Below are 23,719 nucleotides of genomic sequence, written 5' to 3' on the forward strand. Positions count from 1 at the left end.
AAATAATCCGTGAAAATAAATATAAACTATTTGACGTGCGTATCAACAACTTGTATCCATTTACATTTTTTATCATAAATATTCTCTGAAAGTAAACAATAAAACCTCAAATTACTATATAATATCCCTTAGGTATTTATTTAAAATCTTTAATACAAAATAATATACCATTATATAAAAAATAATAAATTTTGACAAACTAATTTTTATTATTTTGTAAGATTTTATAAATATTTGAATTAAATCATTAGTATCAATAGACAACTTTAAGAATTTGAATGATATCAAAGGGAGCTTTCAGGAAATGCACCGCTCTAACTGCTGAAAGACTCACAAGTAGACATAGTAGCAAAATTTAAAGCCTCCTGCTCTAATAAGAAAAAATTAAATGTTTTTATTGCAAAACTGTAATCATTTAATTTCATTCAAAGTTTGTGTGAAAATAAGCATTAGTTCAATAAAGCCGAAGGCTTCAAATTTGGGGTATTTAGTCTACTTGCGATGGTCTTTTAGCAGTTAGAGCGGTTTATTTTCAACAGACTTATAGTGACTTAAGCTGGAATGTTTTGTAGTTTAATTGTAGAACCCGATCCTTACTTTAAACATTTTCGCCTGTAAAAATAGGTATTTCATGAATTATTTTAAGAATAATATAAAATTATTAAAAAATTATAAAATAATAATAAGAATTTATTTGGCATTGGCGAAGTTAGAAGTTAAAGATAGATATGTAAATAGCAAACATATAATGAATATTAGGGAAATTAAATACAAAATATATATATAGTTGTAAACATCATTATATTTATTGAAGTAATTGGATAAATGAAAGTGGTATTAAGAAAACAAAAACAAATTAGAAGTTTTAAAGGGTAGGTAATATGCTGCACAAACGAGAGCCAAAGATTTTTAGCACCTATCAACAGTATTTTGTGTGAATAAACTAGTTTTATGTTTAATATAGTTGTATCAATTAAAAAAAGTTTCACCATAATTATATCATAACGGACTTTGAAATCTTAGTAAAGCATCATGTGATAAAATCTCATCGAATGTTTTGTGGAGTTCAAAGTGCTAAATAAAATAGAACGGCAAAACATCAAGTGCTGCAAATGCAATAATACATTGTTAATAATTTCGTTAAATATAAATTTTCAGTTTTTTTGGTTATGACCATAATACTTTTTACATTCATTTATCAAATACAAAGTGTATAAACCAAAAAAAGGCCTTACATCACTGCTAAAAGGTGCTTAACATCATGTACTAGCTCTCGTTTGTTCATAGTTCCCTCTAGTACAAGAGATTTCTAATATCGCAGCTACAATAAGTCTAGTGTATGTCCGTCCTTCTGTTTCTGTGTGACTTCTTTATAACTGAGTTTTTTAATAATACAGACTTTCCCACCCTAAATTCAGGGGCCATGAGCCAGCAAATTAATTCCATTAGAAATTGCTGAAAATTTGGATATTTTTTATCTAAACGTTGGCGTAAAATTTGTTTTGTGTAGTAACTAAAGGGAAGTGGGTAAATTTCACTTAAAATTGTTTTCAAAATCCTGGTCTATAAACTTTTAGACTAAAATCTCTTTTACCTATTATTATACTATGATTTATTCTTAACAATAAAACAATGTTAAATTTTTATATATGTAAAGGGGGGGGTTTTTAATGCAACCATCTCGTAATCAATGTATAAATGGCACTTAGAATTCGAACTTTGATCTGAAATGTTGCATGAGTAATCCTTGGTAGGTCTATTTTCCCTAAATCGAACAAAAAGTTGGAAAAATAACGGCTAACATCTGGCGGCTCAGCAGTTTAGCCATTTTTTGGGCTATTTTCAATGCAAATCATCACGAAACCTATCTCCACATAATACTATTTTCTGCTCCAAAATGTTTTCAAATGGTTCTAGCCGGTAGTTGCTGGTACTAGAAATCTGAAAATGTTGTTTTTGTATCATTTCACATGATTTAAAGCAAAAATATGTTTCAAAAAGTTGATTCCTACGTAATTTATGACAGATTTGCCCTAAAAATAGCCAAAAAACGGCTAAACGGCTGAGCCGTTAGCCGTTACTTTTTCAACTTTTTTGTTCGATTTAGGAAAAATAGACCTACCAAGGATCACTCATGCAGAATTTTAGATCAAAATTCGAATTCTAAGTGCCATTTATACATTGATTACGAGATGTTTGCATTAAACCCCCCCCCCCCTTAATTCCATTAGAAATTCCTGAAAATTTGGATATTTTGTATCTTAACGTTGGCGTAAAATTTGTTTTGTGTTTTAACTAAAGGGAAGTGGGTAAATTTTACTTAAAATTGTTTTTCAAAATCCTTGTCTTTAAACTTTTAGACTAAAATCTCTTTTACCTATTATTCTACTATGATTTTTTTCTTAACAATAAAACAATGTTAAATTTTTATATATGTAAATTACTTATTTTCAAACCAGATTTTTATTTTTAAATCAATAAATGGAAAACAAGTATTAATTATCTTATTGCACTCTAAATGAGCTTTTAGCAGTTACCTATCAAATATGTTATTATTATTAATACATTCTTGTTGTCTTTCAAATGTGTGTTAGAAATACTTAATTCATACAATACTAATTTAAATACAATAATATAATTAGCATTTTTTAAAATTTAAAAGTCCATAGCATTTTACTACATCATAAATACAGTCATGTTAAATTATTAAATGTCAAATAATAGAAAAAAAAATAATAATGACATGTTAGAAAAGTTGCAATCTATGCAAAATGACTTTGTTTCAATTAACTTTTATACATTTTAAAAATACATTTTACTTTCGTAATTGAGCCCCAAAATACATATCAAATAAAAAAACTTAAATTGAAATATGTTAACAATATCAACTAAATAAAATGAATATAAAAAACCGGAGTATTCCAGTTATTGTTACTTCTAGCTTTACTTACTATGTGTATGCTTGTTAGAACTATTGATTGAAAATTACAAAACCCATAAATTTTCCATTCAATCACTGAAATTTTCAGGGAAGGTAATCCGAGTCATTTTAAACAAATTCGGTTTTTTTTACATAAAGCCAAACCAATAATTTGCATTAGGTACTATATATTTTAGGATATTTGGTAAAAAATTATTCGAACCTGATTGGGATTGCCATCCCTCGTACTTTAACAGACAATTGCGCCCTATAAAACTAATTTTACGATAGCTTCACACATATGGGGACAAAGATTTTAAAAAGTAAATGGTGGAAATAAGTATCAGTAAAAAATTTTAATGGGCAGTTTAGTTCTTATTGAAAAAACTGGGATAGAAAAACTAATCTGCCTTTGCTTAATTACTGTACTACATAGATAACAGATTACCTATGCTCTTTTAAAAAGCAAGTTTCTTCAAATAAATTATTCCTTGCACACTTATTTAAAAAAATATACAAAATAAAACTTTGCATAAGTTTTTTGTATCCATTTTTTTAACAAATCTTTGCTTTTTTCCCTGAACATTAATTTTAATTGACAATATGATATAAGTAATAATATAAATGTAAAATATTTTCTTTAATTTTTACTGATATAATAATTGTATTTACTGGTTGACTGAGGATTTTCTTTGAAAAGCTGCAAAAGTTCCAGATCTAGGACGGAATTTATCCCTGAAAAAAACAAAAATATGAAATTAAAATTCAACTATGATATATTAATATTTTCGTAGTAATATGGACAATTGTCTACAAATTGTAAAATTATAGGATTAAATCCCCTTTTTTTAGATACTGGAATGCCTAAGGTAATTATAACACTATGATTTTGGTTAAGTTACCGTACTCAATTTCAGTAATCAGTATTTTTTCATACTCAAAACCTATTTTTTCATTCGGAATCATTATGTTTTGTAGCCGTGATGGAAAAAGTTTATCAATTTATATTAATACTAGCCCCTAGCATCTATCTAGGGGCTATGTAAATCAAGAGCTAGGAAATGGCAAACAAATGGCCCAACACATAAATCAGAAAATAAAATAGCCTATACCCAGCCTGGGACATATTGGAAGATTCCTTGATAAGGAGGACTAAATCGGTTCAGCGGTTAGTGAGATCCTTCGTCACACAGAAAAAAAGCTTATTACTTTATATAATAGAATAACGGGCTCTATATAAAAAAAAGTATGAGATTTATTGAAATTGTATTAACAATGCCCTTTCAAATTTGAGAATTTGGACATCATTTTGTTTCATTAACTTGGTTATTTAATTTTGACATTATAATGTAGTTGTACTGCAAAAGGTTTCGAAACAAAATTAAACCTGTATCATCAAAGTATTGGAAGAGAAATAAAAAATTACCTGAAACTTGGTCGTGAACACAGGTTTGGAGTTCTAAATCCAGGATCCTTATTTTCCAGACCACCCACATCAACCTCACTCCCTACACTCATTTTTCCCGGGGAGGGGAAGGTAAACTTTCTGGGGTGCTGGGTCCTTGAAGAGCGCGGGGACTCGGCCAGGTTGACACACGAGTGGAGGCCCCGTGACAAGGGGGTGCTTTTACCAGCTCCCTTCGGAGTACTTGATATGGTCTGAGTAATTATAAAAAAAGTTTAGAAAGGCCAAATAGTGAATCAAAAAAGTTAAGATATTAAAATAGAATTAGAAAGAAAAGAAGGTAAAAAAGAAATTGCAATTTTAATAAATACTTTAGACATTTCAGATATTAAAATCCAGAAAGCATTTTTTATTCAAAAAATAAAAAAGTACATTTCTTAGTAAAATTCTTTGTTGATAACAATTTCGGAAAATGTTCATATCAGTTTTAAATTACACATAAAATTGTAAGTTTTTTAACACGAAGAACTTTTAAGGAAAGTATATAATAGAACAGCTTCATAGACAGAATTAAAGAAGGCAGATAAACCAAAAAATATTCTGAAAAATATTTTATTTTACTATACGTACTAACACATTATAATAAGTACAAAAAATAGTATAAATAATAAGTATTTTGTATTAATTTAAGTTTCTGTAAATAATTCTCAAAAATATAAAAATTGAAAAGTCTTTACAAAATTATTGTAGTCTTATAATTGTCAAGTTTTTGGCTTTCAGAACTGTATCAAATATATAAAGTTTCACTGGTATATAAAAGTTCAAGAATGATTATGTTCATAAGTAGCGCAGCAGGAATGTGACAATTTGTAAAGTTTTTATAAATCTTTGATTAAGACATTTCTTTCTTTCCAAGACAAGAATGATTTTTTCATGGCCGTCAGAAATAAGAACACATTATAGTTAACTAGTGGCTACGCCCCTAGGGGCACTTAAGTTAGGAGGGGGAAAATTTGACCTCATCTTATATTAAATTTGAGTTTCAAAAGAATAAAAATAATGTTTTTTGGGGGGAGGGGGGTGAAGACACCCTCCCCAAAAAATGTTTAAAACCTTCCCAGGACCTATAAAAAGCTTCACTGTAAAAGAGAACAATATCGGTTCAGCAGTTAGCGAGATCCTTCGGGACAGACAAAAACGCTTACTACTTTATACAATAGGATAGTCATATAGTAGCTGCGGACCCAATAATCAATATCTAAAAACAGAAAAAAGAAGAAAATGGAAGTAAATTCCTAAAACCTTCAATTCAAAGCAAAAGTTACCTAATAATTACTATTTTTCTTGATTGACCTTAAAGAAAAACTAGATTTGTTTTCAATATAATAAATAAATATAAATGAACGAGAGAATATTATCCACCTAGTTTGCCAAAATTTATCATGTGATTAATTGAAGTTGCGAGACTAAAAAGCCTCCTTTAATTTGTAAGCTATTAATTCATGGAAACAGCTAAAATAAAATAAAATTCTTTGTGTTATTCATTCACTTTCAAATTTTTGTCACACTTGGTGAGTAATGCCATACCCAAGCTATCTATCCATCAACAATTAAAAATTTTAACAAATTCTACAAGAAAATTTTCCCATATAAAATCAAATGATGTAATTTTAAATCCCGAATTTCATGCAATTTACTAAAAACAAACTTAAAAATAAATATAATACAATGAGTATTATAAGTGAAAAATCTTAATATTGGATAAAAATACAAAAATATATTTTTGATTTGTGCTTTAAGGAGGAAAAAAGTACAAAATAGAGAAGACATGCTAAGAACATAGTGGTACTAACACCAGCTCTAAATACTTAATAAAAAAAGAACCTACAATTATAATTATCTGCAATTTAAATTGTTGTTTGAGCGATTATTTCAAAATCCAGCCTAGAAATAAATTAGGAGCAAGTAATAATTCAGTTTTCCAGCAACCTCAATGCTCAATTTCTTAGTGAGGTAAATAAATTTAAAAAATTTAAAATTTGTAGGTATTTAGAACAGCTTTTAGTACCAAAAAACAAATAAAAAGTGACTAAAAACTAAAGTTAAGCTTGAGCATTTCGCATGTTGAGTTTACAATAGAAGACATCAATGAGATCTTCTGTGGAATGAACAAAATTTGGTCGTCTTCTCCTCTGAAACATGCAATACAGTTTAAACATTTAACATGCAGATAATGTGCTATAACATGCACTTCATGTGCCGAAACATGCAATTTTTAAAACAGCATGCACATTTAAGCATGTACATGTAAGTACTAAGAATATGTGCGAAACGTTTACATTTTAATACAAAGGACATGCAAATTCAAGCATACCATACAATTTAGTCAACATGCAAACTACATACAAAAACATGCATAAATACGTGTAAAGTTATACAAATTAATAAAATAAAATATTGGTTTAGTAATGCATTGGTTTGATTCGATAATATTTACAAATAGATGAACCAATATTTTATTTTAATAAAATAATAGTCATTTATAGCATCGTATTATAGACAGCTTTCCACGGATATCAAAACGAAAAATTATAAGAATTCAGCCCCACGGGGCTAACAAAACCGGTGTTAGTTTTATGATTTTAATAATATTCGTAATAAATTGTCTGTAATACAATGCTTTACATGATTTTTCAGTATGGCTAAGCACCGGTTCTAATTCAGTGGATATTAATCGAATGCGAAGCAATAATGCAACGGCTTTTTAAAAAATCACTAAACCTTTCCATGTAAAAAAAAAACAAGGAAAAGAAGTCAATAGGTCAGACAAGTTTCAAAGAGCATTTTTGAGGGTGAAATAACTCCGAAGAAAAAATATTGGCCGCCAAATTTTCTGCCAGTAAAAAATATTTTTCTCTGTATTTTGCATACGCGATGACAGTTATTTTTGACTGGCAGGGTAGATTGTGGCAAATAGTTTTTATTCAGGTGCTATATCCCTGCATGTTCGTAATATGACTCACCAGTTCAGTTGTACTGACTGGTGGACAGGCACAGTCTGTGAATGGATCCCTGGGAAATGTTCTAACTGAACAGGGATCCCCTACACCCATTAGGTGTTCATACATATCCGCATCCAACAATTTCAATGGTTAAAGCAAAAGGTTTGACTTTCTTTACAAGAATCAAAATTTAGTTTTTGAATTTTATGTGATATTAGGATTATCTGATACCAAAAACATGTTAGAAATTTACACTAAGAACTAAATATTATATTGTTTATTTTAAGTAGAATAGTTATTTATCGCATCGAAATATAGACAGCTTTCCGCGGATATCAAAATGAGAAATTCTAAGATTAAAACCAGTCTAATTAGCCCCGAGGGGCCAACAAAACTGAAAAACTAAATTTTATCATTTTAACATTAATATTCGTAGAAAATTGTCTGTAATACGTTGTTATACATGATTATTCAGTATGGCTGAAAACCGGATTCAGCGGATATCAATCTTTTCATAGCCATAAGGGAAAATTATTTATTATTTTTAGTCTTTCATCAATTGCCCCCCCCCCCCCCCCCTCGCATGGATCGCATTTATTGGTAAGTTTGTTCATCAAGTAGGTAGGGAGGGAATGGGATAACAAAGATGGAAGGGAGGAATCGTAATGTTAGACCGCTGCTTGTTTCCCTTTATTAGAGAAAATGAAAATCTGGTGTAATAATAATATATCCATTAATATAGCATTGTGGAGGCAGATATGTAGGAACACCCCTACACCAACATCGGGCATATCGTCAGAATCGCACGATGTCTTGGCAGTTGGTTGGTTCATGTTGTCGGCAACACTGGTCTTATCCTCATTTTCTCGTACCATATACTAACACGAATAAAGGCAAATTCAATGAAAATGTGAAATTGCAATTTTTTTTCTCAAAACTATTGCAATGGCATAAAAGGACATTTTACCACCTCTTCCAAAATTGTTTTAACAATCCCCAGACCAATGAACCCTCTATCAGTCTATCAAGTTCAGAGATTTTTGCGTCAGCAAAAAGAGACTTATTACTTATAATTAGGATTAGGTATACAGTATTAGAAAGAAATATTCAACAAAAAAAAAATTAACTATCTTCTATCTCAATCCCTAATTTAGGTATAAAGATCAGTTTTATGAATATTTGAAAAAAGTAAAAAATAATTTTTATTGCATAGTCTATTTTGATCTCAGAAATTGTTTTCTTAGAAAAAGATCAATGTTATTATTTTGAATTCCTAAAACCAAATTTCATTTTGGCAAATAATCCCAATAAAAAATGTGCGGAATCTAAGGGATAAAAGACAATGGTCGATAAAATAATGTACAACTCCGGTCCCCGACTTAAATGAACCAATTAAAATTCAATAAAAGTCCCTTAAGTTGTTATGCCAAAGAATAAAAAATGTTAATAAAACTGTTGGAACAAATGTAATAAACAGCCCAATGTCACCTCCCTCCCTGGTTCATCTGTCTGTGTAGATAAAATTTTAGAAAAAAGTAAAGAGAAAATGCGACCACCATTTCAACGGACTTTACAGTAAACAAAAGATTTTAATTTTATTATATATTTTATAGTAAAAACAAATATCTTATAAATCCATTCTTAACATTATAATGGCTTCTCAGATTAAATCAAATATAATAATTCTAAAGTATAAATTGTTATAATATAAATGCTAGAAGCGCGGCTGCTCGGTATATAATTTATTCATCTGTTTAAAAAAAACTTTATAACGTCATTAGGTACATCAGATTATGATAAGTTATGGTTATATTTTGATACCTTAAACATGTTATGTAAAAAGTTCAAAACATATTTGGATATTTTAGATGTAGTAAGACCGTACAGACAATCAAATCTAATCCTAAATAGTCTACGCGTCTAAAAGTATATTTATGAAATAAAACTAGCAAATTAAATAGCCCGAGGGTCTAACGGAAACCCATTTAATATCGTGATATAAAAAATTAGTCTACTTCATGTCTGGGAAAATTATAGTATTTGTACTTGAGAAATTTTTAACGTTAACAATTGAAGCGGTTAGTTTAGTAGCAAAGCATTTCTGTAAGTAACTATATCAGTCACAGTTATATTCTATATGTTTTCTGCAAAAAGGGAAAGACAAACAAATGCAAAAAAAACACAAATACATAATTAGCATTTTTTGAAATTCCATATCTAAAAGCTAAATATCAATAATTTAAGTTCTACTATATGATATCGAATCCAGTGTAACTGTTCACGACAAAATATTCTTTGTATCGATTTTCTCCGAATATCTATGAATTTTAAAGGCACCTAGCGGCCAAACAAACATGCTTCTCCCGCACAGCGTGTTAAGCGGCATAAGAAGGCCTATAAATAATCTGGAATAGACGAGATCCAATTATGCACAAGGAAAGCTTCACTGAAGAAAAATCGCGTAAAATAAGTCTTTTTCGCGCATTTATGTGCACTGCGAGATATATACGTTCCGCCGTCAGCAGCCTATAAAGTTCATTGATTTTTGGAGGTAATCGATTCCAAGAACATTTTAGCATGAACTGAACTAGATCCGTTTAATCTTATCAAAAATACAACACCACACTTCTAACTAAAGAAAGCAAATCTATTCTATTCACATAACAAACTACAAGAACAGAATTATAAATCTTAAAATATAGTTTTACTAATCTTTATCCCAGTCCCAGACTAATTCTAAACTATATCCAAATGCTTATGTAGGGGCAAAAACATTCAGCAATGTTAAACGATTCAAACCATGTAAATACTCCTTTTTATAATCACCATTGCATGCCTCGTTTTAAACCCATTTCCAAGCATATTCTTTTTACCCAAAACATGGCTAGATTTGAATTGATTAAAATTGCTGTATGCTGAACCCTGTTTGTGTTAAAATTAACAAAATACCAATTAACTGTGTAAGGGATAACTTGGATAAGTATAAAGAACAATGAAAAATCAATAATTCTCTATTAATATTTTTTAAAGCTATTTTGCTTCCTACTGAGAAAAAAGGAAAATCGATAAAATTAACTTCCATTGTCCTACAATATCCCTTTCCTCCCTGGTAATTTTACTTTAAACTAAACCTTAATTCTGTGCAAAAAAAAACAAATACAAAAAAAAAGAATAAAATGTGCATTATACTATGATTCACTAAACTGGTTTGTGCTAGATCTTTAACTATTTTGTGCATGAAAGTTTTAAATGAGCTCAGAAAGTAAAAAAAAATGTTCTAATGCTAATAATATACAGGGTGTCAAAAATGTATTACTTTTACATGAAAAAAGGTTTCAAAGGTAAATAAGTGAATTTTTTGTTGTTGCGATTTCAATTTATTTAAATCACGTACTGTTAAAGTTAAAAATATCAAGAAATGCAGTGTTTTGTTCGGAGTGAAAATCGTTTGATATGTATATAAATTATAAGTATACCTAGCTCTCAAAAGTAAAAGTATTTTTGACACCCTTAAAACATAAAATAAAGAAGCAAAAAAGAAATTCTAAGTGTCCTACCTCTAATCTTAGTTCTCTGAGAGACTCTGACGGAGTATTGGAAGCCTTGCTCAGAGTTCTACTTTGTTCAGACCTAAACAACAAAAAAATAAGAATGCATTTTTATGATAACAAAGATATTTTTTTTAAAAAAGCATGGAAAAAATTACATCAAAGAATGTGTTGTATACTTAAGAAAGATAAAATACATGTTTTGTTAGAATCTTAGAAATACTAATGATGTAAAATGGATAAAATGATAGCTAAGCAACAAAAAAGTCATTAGATTACAGTGGCATGCCGAAATAGGGTGTATGTATAGCGCAGCATCCTTGCAAATGAATATACCTTGTGTTGGCCATGGGAGAAATCATGGAAGAGACAGCCCGCTTTAACTTTCCTGGAGTACGATTAAAGGAAAAGGCGCGACCGACCTAAAAAAAATCAGATAATAATAAGATTAGGTTTATTGGTTCTCTCACACACACTACCCTCTTTAGCAATGATTCCCCGCCCCCCCCCCCCTCAACCCCGCTCATTTGTTTAAAATAGCTTGAAAATAAGGAGGGTTAGTTTTTCTTAGTATATGCCACGCAGGGTTAGGGCCTCCCACAGTAGAAAATCTTCAACATAATTTCAAAATACTTAGAGAAGGGGGTCGGGGTTGTAATCAGTGCTCAACCGGCCACTTGTAAGAAAGCGCAGGTTTATTAAATTATATTCTTGTAGGTAAAAGTGCAGGTGTTCTAATTAGAAATATTAAAAAAAAGGTTAGAAAGATTTACAATAGTTAGCTTATGGGCTTCAAAAAGGGTTGGTTTCCCAGTCTTCAAAAATATTTTGTTAAACAAACGTAAGAATTATTAAATAATTACAAATAAAAATTAAACTTGATGCTACCAGAGTGTTACTTTTAAATTGACTTACTTTTTGTTTTGTCTTGTACAAGGAAGAGAAGGTTCGTGACAGGGAAGACACGATGAGATCACTGGCGTCCAGGGCCATGTCCTTGGCACCCATCCTCACCAACAGGTTCTCTGGGTCGGGCCGACACATGGTATTAGCCACGTGGCGGCAGATAGTCCGCAACACTGTGAGTTTTTCGTCCTTAGTAAATTTTAAGGTTAAAAGAGTAATTTAAAAAATCTGATCTACTTCTACGTTATATGTTGGAATATGTGAAAAAAATGGTGCATTCTTAATTTTTCATTATAAATCTCTCATAAAATACCTATTTTGAACCTTTTTACAACATTTGACCGATTTTCATTTTTTTATTTCACACGATTAATTCATACTTATAGTTTGTGGGCAATGTGATAAGTCATCAACTAATTACCCTTTTTATACAAATTGTAGTTATCAATACTAAGTTTTAACATAACTCATCTAATGACAACTACATAAGATTAGCGATAAAGAAAAATAAAACCACCAAAACAGGGTTTCGGATCCGGATCCGCAAGGATCCGCATATTTTTTAGTCCAAGGATCCGGATCCGGATCCGCAAAAAAATGCGGATCCGGATCCTTAGACTCCAAAAAATGCGGAAAAAAAGGAAAAATCTACCTAAATTTATATAAAATCTCAGACATTCTCTTGATGAGAGCCAATCTTTAAGGTTTAGGTTCAGACTTGAAAATTAAAAGTATTTTTGACTTCGAATTAAAGAATAAAATTTTTTTGAAAAATTTGGTGATTTTATTTTTATTGTCAAAGATCCGGATCCGCACTGACCAAATTTTGAGGATCCGGATCCGCATAAAATCAATGCGGATCCGAAACCCTGCACCAAAACAACAAACAAGACTTGTGGAGTAGCTACACTTAAAAAAAAACATTTTAAAATTACCTGGGTTTCAGATTGAAGTTGAAGAGTGTAGCACCTCTCTGACCGCTTATCAAGGTCCTCTGTCTGTCTGTACACAATGGCGACAACCCCACTCTCCACATCGGGAGAGTCAAGGATGTCCACCACACGTCTGATGGAGGACAGGTGCAGCAAGGACACAAATTTTAGGGCCTAACAAAATTAAAGTAGAACAGGATATATCAATAAAGAATTTGAAAAAGTGTAGGTACCTTATTATTACAAATGGATTTAAATTGGACAATTTTGTACACTGCACTGTCCTTACGTAATACGTAGTATGAAATTTGAGACATAAGTAGTTTCAGTTTTGTTTATTAAGCATAAATTAAATATAACATTTAAATCGTCTACATTAAACATTTTTGCAATTTCTATAAATTTCCAGAATTGTCCAGACACCCCCCCCCCCCCAGGAAGGAAAAATTCAAAGTATGAGTAAAATGGAAATTTTCATTTCCCATAAAGAAAACGGATTTAAGAACATTCTTATTTAACATAAAAAAAATATTTGAAAGGCTTTCATCACCTGTTAACACGATCTTTTGAGTGACGGATACACCATAGATATAAAGTAACTGTGCTACCACCAACAATGAAACAAAAATACCTTAGTCTGCAAGGTGACATGACCGCTGGCAATGCTCATGTTGCTGGGGGACCTGATCATCCCCCCCATCTTGCCTGTCTTCTTCTTGGCAATCAGCAGGATATCAGTGAACAGGAAGAGGGTGAGCTCATACCCCTTCCCACAGAGCACGTCTTCGGCAGCAACTTCGATACAGTCGTACCGACCAACAAAACTATAAACGAAAACTCTGAAGATTGGAGTTCAATTACATTTTTAGGTTTCTAGTGTATTGTCAGAGCGGGGCATTTCTATCATTAAAATTGGTCCGTTCGTCCGTAACAGATTAATCTTTCCATCATTTCGTCTTGTCAGAAGAATTGTCCTATCGATTTAAAACTTTGCGAGATGATTTAACAGTTTTCTCTTTCAAAAAATTACCTCCTATGAGAAGAAACAACACTAGCCGGGCAGTTTTCTATTTCTGAGTAAATATCAAAAATGGTGATTTGTCCCTCTGTCCTTCTCTTCTCCTCATTAAGATGTGTCATCACAGTTTTTACTTTGTCCATGGCAGACTCCAGCAGGCTAACATCTCTATGGTCACGCCTGATAAATAATACAAGTTAGTTGAATTCAAGACAAGGTAAAAGGGAGGTATAAATATCCCCCAAAAATTGTAATGTCGTAAGTTTATTTAGATATATTACCATTACCCTATCTGTTTGTTCCCTCTTGATATATCTATAATACAAAGTAGCTTGATGTCTGTCCGTCTGTCTGTCTGTCCCTTAAGATCTCGGTAACCACTGAACCGATTGGATTCTACTCTTCAGGGAATATACCTACTGGTCCTGTGGTGGTTTTAGGCTATTGTTTGTAAAATCTCAGTAACTGCTGATCAAATTGGGCTCTACCCTTCTGGGAATATACCTACTGGTCCTTTGGTGGTTTTAAGCTATTTTCTTGGGGGATGGGACACCCCAACCCCCCCAAAAATAAGAAAAATCCCCACTTCCAAAATTTTTAAACAAAAACCAGTAATTGGGGTGGGGGAACCCCACTGCAACATTGGGCGAAGCCCCCATGAATCCACCCCCCCCAACAAAAAAAATAAAAATATTTTTTTTCAATTTTAATTTTTGTGTATGCGAACAACCTACCTAGGTGTTTAATTTTTACGAATTGAAATTTTTGTGTATACGGCAAACAACCTGGGTTTAATTTGTACAAATTAAAATTTTTTTGCATAAAGCGCACAACCTGGGTTTAATTTTACCACAGAGTAATTAAACAAAGAATATTTTTTTTGAATATTTCTATTAAGGAGGGTTGACTTCCCATAACTATATAGGGCGAAGCCCCTAGAGGCTAGGGGCGAAGCCGCTAGTGCTATTATATTATAGTATTTCATAGAATTGCCAACCGAGAAAAATCTTTGCGTTTTGTCAGCTCATTTAGAGTAGCTAATGAATTAACGTTCTTTTGGATAATCATATACGACGAACATTTTCACTTGCTATTCTACAAGTAGGTGCGCTAATAACAGAACGTCTAACTTACCCTTGCTGGGCACTCAGCTTCTTTGTGTGTTTGAGCAAATCATTGAGCAGCAAGGACATGGAGGGCAGCCGTTGCACAGGACGGATCATCAGCTCTGTCAGGGTCTGGCGGGAACATTCGGGCCTGTTGGTCAGGGATAAAGTGATGTGATAAGCAAATGAATGACAAAGTTTGCAGTTGCTTTAAAAGGGGGTAGGGTGTCTGTTTGTATAAATTACATGTGTACTTGTTTCTTAAATCATACGACGTATTCCCTTAACGTGCATAAAGATTATTGAAACCCTTTATTTTTAAAAATGATTGAATATGTGGAGGGGAAAATACTAGGTTTGCCCATCCCATTTTTCAATATTTTTTAAACAACAAGGGGGTGGAGTACCGTAGGTTAGGTGCTCAACAGGTACTTTGAGGGAAAGCACCATCAAATCCAAGCAACATGTTCTTTATGTAGTAAACAAACTCTCATCAAATCAGGAAGAAAGGCAATATCATGGTATAATAAAAATTATTGTAAAATAACACAATATTACATAGTAAAGGATCTTTATCACATCCAAAATAATATAAATTATAGTCTATTTCAACTATTATAATTCACTTTATCTTTCCTTCTTTCACATTTCTTAAGAAAAGCGTGAAATCGCGGACTTTTTCGGTCACATTCGAGTATTTGAGATTTGGATCGTTCGAAAAAGTTGACAAACGGTGGGTATGCTTTCAGTAGGTCCTCGGAAAATTCTGATTTGTTTTTTATTCAAAATTTTTTTCAACATTACTTTTTTTCAGATTGTTCATTATTGTAAACATCCAATTTTCTCATTTGTTTTATTATGAACACTCAACTGTTTTATTATTTTGTGCTTTGTTACCTTTAGATGTATTTTCCTTGTTTTTTTTTAATTTTTTTTTATTTTAATCAGAAAAACACAATAGGTAGGCACCTATTTTCCTTATTTAAAAAAGAAAAATAAATGTAGGTATCTGTTTTTGACCTTAATCTCAAAAAAAAACTTAACTTTCATTTAAACCTGATATTTCATGACAATTAATTCATGGAGGGATGGGAAACTGGGCTGTTTATTACACTAGTCCCAAATATTTTTTAACAACGTTTTCTTATTCGTTGGCTTAACAACTGAGGACTTTTATTGAATTATGATTGGTTCGTTCATGAAGTTGAGTGTCTAAACGTTTTAACCACTAATCGTAATCTACAGAAGAGGTAACTTTGTGTATCATAATTTTGTTATTATTTTGTTGAATAAATTCCTAGAATTGCGCTGCCAACACAAGATTCGTCTGTCCAATTTAATTCTAGTTCCTTTAACTTTTTTAACATATCTGTGTGAACCTATAGATTTTTATATTCAGTTAGTTAGTGAAATAAAAACATGAAGAAAAAGTTAAGAGTAGAAATCAATAACATCAGTCTTATTTTATCAAGTTACTTAGTCTATCGGACGGACATACAAATGAAAGGATGCATACGTCAGAAGTATTCTAGATCGATTAAACGATTTTAAAACTGTAAGAACCATCCTTCTAGCTAAACAATAGCCAAAGTTAGAGATAATGTGAAAAATTGGGCACACGTAGACAAACTTTATGGAGACCATCATTAAAGATGTCCCAAGGGTCATAAAAATGACGAGAAAGCACTAACAAATTGGGGAGGCGGATGTGCCACTTTTTGAAACCAAAACTAAAAGTCAAAGGAACTCAACTAAAAAAAGAGTTACAGGTCTGAGATTTTGCATGGCAGTTGCTTTATAGGGTTACAATATGGAACAGTGAAGAAACGGCGGCTCATCCGCCGAAAACCGCCGAGAAATTGCAAAAAAAAATTCGGCGGGAAACGGCGGTTTTCGGCGATTGCGCCGCCGTTTCTTCACAGTTCCATATTGTACCTCTATAAAGCAACTGCCATGCAAAATCTCAGACCTGTAACTATTTTTTAGTTGAGTTCCTTTGTTGACTTTTAGTTTTGGTTTCAAAAAGTGGCACATCCGCCTCCCCCCTTTTGATTTGGGGGAAGAAGTGAAAACTATATGTTTTTTTTCAAAAAGGCATATATCAATGAATGTTGTATCCTGTTTGCAGTCAAATTACTATGATACACTGGATCACTTATTCTATCAGCTTTGACGGCCGAATGATTAATAATTTCCATTAAACTGAATAGTTTCCTTGCGAATAGGATCCAGGTTGCTGAAAATAATTTTCATTTCTTGTTGATCGAGAAGGGCACCTCCTGGCTGGTCTGGATCCTCAGCTTCCTGGAATTAACAAGGACAATTAGATTTTAATTATTTCAGCAGGGAAACAAACAAGTAATATTTGTTTAATGTTTATATGTAAATGTTGATAAATCAGTATATAAATTGATTCAAACAAGGGAAGATTTATGTACCATGATGTAAAAAAGTAAAATAACAATAGTGCGATAACAAGGGGTATATTTTTACCGTGTGTAACGTATGGCAGTCTGTCCGATTGTATGCAGGCTATCTAAATTCACTCATAGATATATACATGTAACACTGTAACAGACGCAAAGACAATCGGGCAGTACGTCGATAACCTTTATTCAATTATAGAGTAGCTGAGTTATATTTTCTTTGTTCGCTAAAAAAAGCAAATATATATAATCTTTATACAACTGTACCTGCGCAATTTTATACACACAGTCGAGTATGGCGACATAGTTGGACTCAGTGGTGACCAACTCATGGAAGACCTGCTGCCGAGGCGTCACCTCCTTCTTCACCATAGACATACACGGCACCGGTAGACTAATATCCGACTCGCCGCCGAAAGCCGGCCGCTCCATCATAGCACCGCGTTCAACGGCAACAGAGGAGCTGGCGGCTGTGGCCGCAATAGCCGATGACGTCGGCTCTGGGCTTAGCATAAGGTTGCGGTCGGAGGAATCAAGGAAGCTGCCGGACATAGACAACAGGCCCAGTTCAGAAATTGAGCTCCGCCGTTTGTGGGCGGGCGAGTCTGCCGCCAAGGCATTGATGACCTCCGCCCGCCGTTGCCGTTTACGTTTCCTATAATTGTAAATATTAATGCCCGCAACACTTAGGCTTCTAACCTTCATTTTTTCACTTTCAATAACAATGAACTTATGTAATATTTATTCTAAATGAAAATCATAGTGTATAACTGCAATATTTCTTCATCTTAATTATAAAGCTAAACCAGGCACAGGGTAAGCTAATAATAAAAATAAAATATGAAGTATTGCAGAGTTTTAATTGAAGATAAATTTTTAGCACTTTTAAATGGGAAGATTTATATTTGTACATTATTAATTTAAGAGTTTCGTTTTTAAGTTGTCATACTTGTTTGACATAATCCTAGTCCTTAGTTTTAACATTTGTATTTGTTTTGATATGTATCCCTGTCTGCAAGAGCTAATTACTTTCAAACATTGATTTTATAGCACTAATGATATCAAATATCAGAGATCTTGTTTTTCTTTCATTCTAACTTCAGTTATACATATACATATATAATAATAATAACAAATTATTTATATATTATTTGTTGTTATTAATAATTAGCAACTTGTAAAATAAATAAATAAGTAACAATTTAAAAAAAACGCACAATTTTTTTGTAACAAACGAAACATACTATTACTAGGTATCTATGATCCAACGCATGACCAAGCTCAATTAGAGTAGCTGCGCCATTTCTAACAAAAAACAACCTGCTAGTGCCCCCTGAGGAAGGAGTTGGTGGGGAAAATACACTTTTATTAGCCGCCGGCGACATACAACCAGCCTCCCGCCATTTGTACATGTTAACACTGGCGGCCGCCTGGAACTGGATACTGTTCCAGAACCAGTCTCCGGTTACTACCTGGAATATAATTAAACATAATATGAATCATTCAACAAAACATGATTGATTTTAATTAATTTCATTACAAGATAGGTACTAATTTTGGAAAATATTAATATCCCCAAATGAACATATCTTAAATGTAGAAATATGTGCGCTGCTCAAGTTGATGAAAAGTTTGTTTACCTGACAGTGAGAATGCACACTCAAGTCCGGAGGCAACAGTTCCACATTATTTTCATCCACAACCAGATGTGTAGTATTAGCATCTTCACATCCTTTCTCACCCCCATCAGCTACCCTACCACCGTTGGACACAAGGATGGTGGTCATATCCTCCAGGTCCGACTTGCTAAAGCCCAGGAAGGCGATAACAATGCCGGCAAATAAAGGAAGCCTGTACTGGTCCTCGATTTCCTGGTGTTTTGTTGAGAATTTTACTAAGTGTACATTTCATTAGGATATTTTTCATTGAATATTACAGGGATATCACAAAAAAAAGTTTTTCTTTAACTTAAGTGTCTTATAAATTTTCAATTAGCCTAGATTTCTACCTACAATCTCCATTTTCTGAATGTACAATGCCAAAATTTAACCAGAAAAAAAATCTTTTACTATCTGTGTGGTTTTTAGCACAAAGCAATATTTCATAATACTACATTGATTTGTATGACACCAAACACTAAAAATAATAAAATTAAGCTAATTGCAAAAAATCCATTGATGCAAGCAATATAATTAGCCGCAAACTCGAAACTAAGTACGAATGCATAGGAAAAATAACGTCATTCATTACTAACAAAAAAAGTTAATGAAAATCCCCAGAGATCTTTTAGATACGTATAACCATCAATACAGGACCAGAGAAATTCAAGATAGATTGAAGTAAATTAGATTTTTCTATACACATTCATTTCAGAAGATATGTTTGTGTAAAAACATGGACGTCTCTATAATTTTTTTTTCTTCATATAACAAGTCAACCCTGAACAGTTTAATTTCTTAGTGTAAAGCTTTGCTTGGTGAATTTCTATTGTCCAATAATTTAGCCGTAGTGGTATTGAATATGCTAAAAATTCCAATTAAAGTTAGATGGATTCTTGTTTCTGCATGACAATCAAGGATAAAATGTATTAAACTTGCATTCACATGGGAGAAATTCTCATTCCTTAACAGCAGCTCTATAACCAATATTCTCCCGATTATCCCAGGCAGTCTGCAACCAATCCTCAGTGAGAACAGGCAGGGAGAAGGTGCAGGCGTAGTTGTATTTCTCCCCAATGCTGCTCTTGGAAATGAGATGTGTCATCTTCACGTTTGCATCCTTGACAATACTGCCACCCATTGCTTGGATCAGGCGCAACAATCGCGCAACGTCTGCTTTAGCTCTAAATAATTTTGTAAATGCTAAAAAATTTCTGATCTTCTAAATAAATTAGGTAATGCAAAGAAACCTTGATAGGTAATTGCCTTTCATAAAAAAAAATAAAGCTGTAGAAGGACTAGGCCAAGAATCTTTCGCAAAAAAAGATTTTTAATAATTAGGTAGGTATATCATTATATATTTTAATTACATGTTAATGATTTAATTTAACTATGGTACCTGGAATCTCTGTATCCATTGAATGCAATGCGACAACCATACAGAGCTAAACAGTAAACTGGTCGACTTTTTACCTGAAATAATTAAACCTTTTTATAGAGATAATTTTTAAGAATATTGATGTTCAACGGTTATTTTTTATAAATAACATTTGATCATAATAGGTTACGTTAAAATAAAACGCTTTTGAAAAGAAAGTAACTAATAGAAAGACAATTATTACAAGAAATTTAACACGTCTATCTTTAATCTCAACTGAGGTAATGAACCTTTTCCCATAGAATGTGAAAAGAACATTAAGTCACACATTTATTTAATAGCATCCGAGAAAATCATATGTTCTAAAATCGTAGCTGACGTATGACAGACATTTAATATTACGATTAGTTTCACCGCGTAAAAGACGTGACTAGGAAATCATTACAATGTAAAATGAAAACATAATAATACTGAAAGAAACCACTATCAAAATTCTACTCATTTCCATAATCACACAGATTAGACACAAAATGTAATTTAATCCTCTGTGTGTGTGGTGATTACACAAACATTTTCATTATATGTAAAACTTATTTTTATTTTACGCTAAGTAGGTATAATATGTACACCGGATCACTGTAGATATTTGTTATCTAATAAGAATAATAAATAAAAATACTTTGTGATAAATGCGTTTCACACTTACTAATACTATCACAAACATGTCAATATTGATTTCTTAAATATCGAGCAAGCTAAATTGATTTAAACAAACTTGTATCGGTCATGTTTATGGAGTACATATGTAGTAAGCTTATTTTTTATGGGCATAATACTGGATATTACTGATGTTGATTATTGTTTACTGCCTCTTATCTAAAGGTTGAGTATATTGTTGGAGAGGGAAAGAACATTGAATGAAAAACCTACACCCAAAAAATATTAATAATATTTCAATTCTTGCATAAAAAGTACATTGTTCCTTTAACTAAAGTCTACATGTAAAAATCGACGTAATACAAACACGGTCATAATAAAGTCTAATATATTACACCTTTTTTATGGAATAATTCCGTGTTCAGTTTGATTTATTGTATGGTAATGCAACACTGGGATTAATTTTAACACTTCTGTGCACATTTGTTTTACTTTCTTGGCCTGGCTTCTTTCAACTGCATTATAATATTTTAAATGCACAGGTTTATATTCGAGAGAAATTTAGTATTGATTACACAAACAAATTTTGCACCATATAATAATGACACATACCAAGTACCACCAACCTAATATGGTTTTAATTACATTTTAAGTACATTTGGTTATTTAGAAACGTAACTGTTCAAATTTTTTCACAAATAACTAGGAAGGACTAAAATTTAGGTTTATAGTTAGATAATAAATAATGACAATATGTTCAAAATAAGCACAGATATTAAAAAAAAAGATATTTCAAAGTTAAGGGGTTTAAGTTCTCCGCGAAGACTAATGGATAAGAATTATATGTTAACTTTATTAAATATAAACCTTTTTACAGTGTGACGTACGTAAGGACATATAAATAACATGACTTACCAAAATAGGGAGTTTGTGAAGGGCCAAATCTTTAATTGCCGGTACGCCAAGAATGTATCTTTTCTCTTTCTAAAATATTATGAATTTCATCCACAAAAGGCTCAATAGTTATACAGGGGTGTATATTCTGCACAAGATTATTTTATTTCTCTCCTAGTTTTTTTCCAGCAAAGAAGGGGATAAAATGGAAAAATATTTTCAAAACTCTATTTTATTCATATTATCCTCCCTTCCACATATTCTTTTAGTTTTTTTTCACCAAAGAGAGGAGAAAAATGGAAAAAATACTATCAGTTCTATTAATTTTTACATTTTTTCCCCCACAACCACATATTTTTTTTACCACCCCCTCAGCAGGGTCAAATTTGCAGAATATACACCCCTGTAGTTATATATCCAATCCATCATAAAATACTTTTCTAACTTGGCTAAAATTAATTAAAATCTTTAAAAATGGAGGATAGAGGGACATTCAGAGATCCCGTGGCATAACACGTAACGCATCCGGGAAGGTGAAAGGTTCGGATCTCGGCCAGACACCGCGGCATAACAAAAGACGTCAAATAGTTCCTAATGCTACCCTAGGTGCGCAACAAAAATAATTAGAGTATGGTGAATGCCTTGGCCAAAAATAGGCGCAACAAAATACAAAGCATATTTAAGACTTCCAGTTTATGCAAAGGTCGTGCAATCAAAGGATTGGATGTCTTATACGAGTTATAGGATATAACTTAAACTTAAATTTTGACTAGGATATTTTTGTTAGTGCTTTTTAAAAAAAATTTGCTGCAGATTTCTTTCCCTTTAAATACGTGCACCTAAATTAACATAAAAAATAACCTGTAATCTTTCATAAACCTCCCCGTGAAAACTCGAGAGAATAAAAACTGTAAACACATGCTCTTCGTCCACGTAATCGGAGCCATCCCTAATAAAATTAAAGTTTAACTATGATATGAAAAATATCATTTACATTGTTTTGACAGCAAAAATGCTTATTCTAACTAAAACTGAGTTAATATAGAAGTTTGATGCTAGTGCCGCAGCCTCTATTACATATAATATTGAGATCAGAAGTTTCCAAGTCTTCAAACTCAAGCATTATAGGTGTACAATTAAGCATATTGTAAAATATAAAAAAATATCTATTAGGTAAATAATTAAGGCTATCATATCATTTTTAAAAAGAAAACCTTAAAAATAAATCATGCATTACCTTGAAAATTTAATTGGTACGTTGAATGACTTACACACAGCTAGAACCTCTTTACATGATCTTAAATCCTCCCCTACCACACAAAGGTGGATGTCGTAATGTTGACCTGAACAAATACAAATATCAACTATTAAGTCTTGAATTGTTGATGTAAATGAATAGCAGATTGTTCAAAAATAAAACAAAAATCAGAAATAATTAATAAACTTGAAAAGATAGACGTTCAGATGTTGTGAGAACTAATGGGTAAACAATTAAAACAATACTGCATGAAGCACAATACGTACCTTCGCTTAAACTTTCCGACATCTTGAAAAATGGCCACTTGTTACTTACATCTATAACATTTTATGTCTGAAAAATGATATAGAATTCAATGATGCAGGGTTACTTTACTGTGAGGTAATGATTATTTAACAATTTAAAGAGAAACTTCCCTAAATCAATGGCATGCCCAAGGTTGTCAGGGGTGTGCTAAAACTTGTGGGAAAATTAAGGGAAAGGTATGCATGCCAGCCAAATATCAACAATAAGGGGGTTTACTTTTGACACACCTCTACAACCCACTATCCGCACGCATATATATATGTTTCAATTTAAAAACTTAGTTATAAATATTATACTCATCATAT

At 32.0% G+C, this 23,719-nt stretch overlaps 1 protein-coding gene across 1 annotated transcript; it reads right to left on the reverse strand.

Annotated features, from left to right (window-relative positions):
* Positions 1–122: 122 nt before the first annotated feature.
* Positions 123–23,444, reverse strand: pbl (epithelial cell transforming 2 pebble). The gene is made up of 25 exons (XM_080181245.1): positions 23,375–23,444; positions 23,088–23,193; positions 22,712–22,799; positions 21,872–21,940; positions 20,321–20,394; positions 19,883–20,105; positions 18,904–19,131; positions 18,584–18,735; positions 17,531–17,918; positions 17,051–17,141; positions 16,135–16,215; positions 15,473–15,603; positions 14,866–14,987; positions 13,744–13,911; positions 13,345–13,537; positions 12,717–12,887; positions 11,791–11,970; positions 11,212–11,297; positions 10,885–10,957; positions 8,100–8,205; positions 7,349–7,437; positions 4,347–4,579; positions 3,144–3,655; positions 542–3,016; positions 123–294 (listed from the first exon to the last, which is right to left on the reverse strand). The coding sequence occupies exons 1-23, from the start codon at positions 23,394–23,396 to the stop codon at positions 3,589–3,591; spliced, it is 3,141 nt and encodes a 1,046-aa protein (XP_080037371.1). The 5' UTR covers positions 23,397–23,444; the 3' UTR covers positions 123–294; positions 542–3,016; positions 3,144–3,588.
* Positions 23,445–23,719: the final 275 nt, after the last annotated feature.

The sequence above is a fragment of the Acartia tonsa genome, chromosome 2 (genome assembly GCF_053477335.1).
Source record: "Acartia tonsa isolate MP-2025a chromosome 2, ASM5347733v1, whole genome shotgun sequence".
Lineage (NCBI taxonomy): Eukaryota > Metazoa > Arthropoda > Copepoda > Calanoida > Acartiidae > Acartia > Acartia tonsa.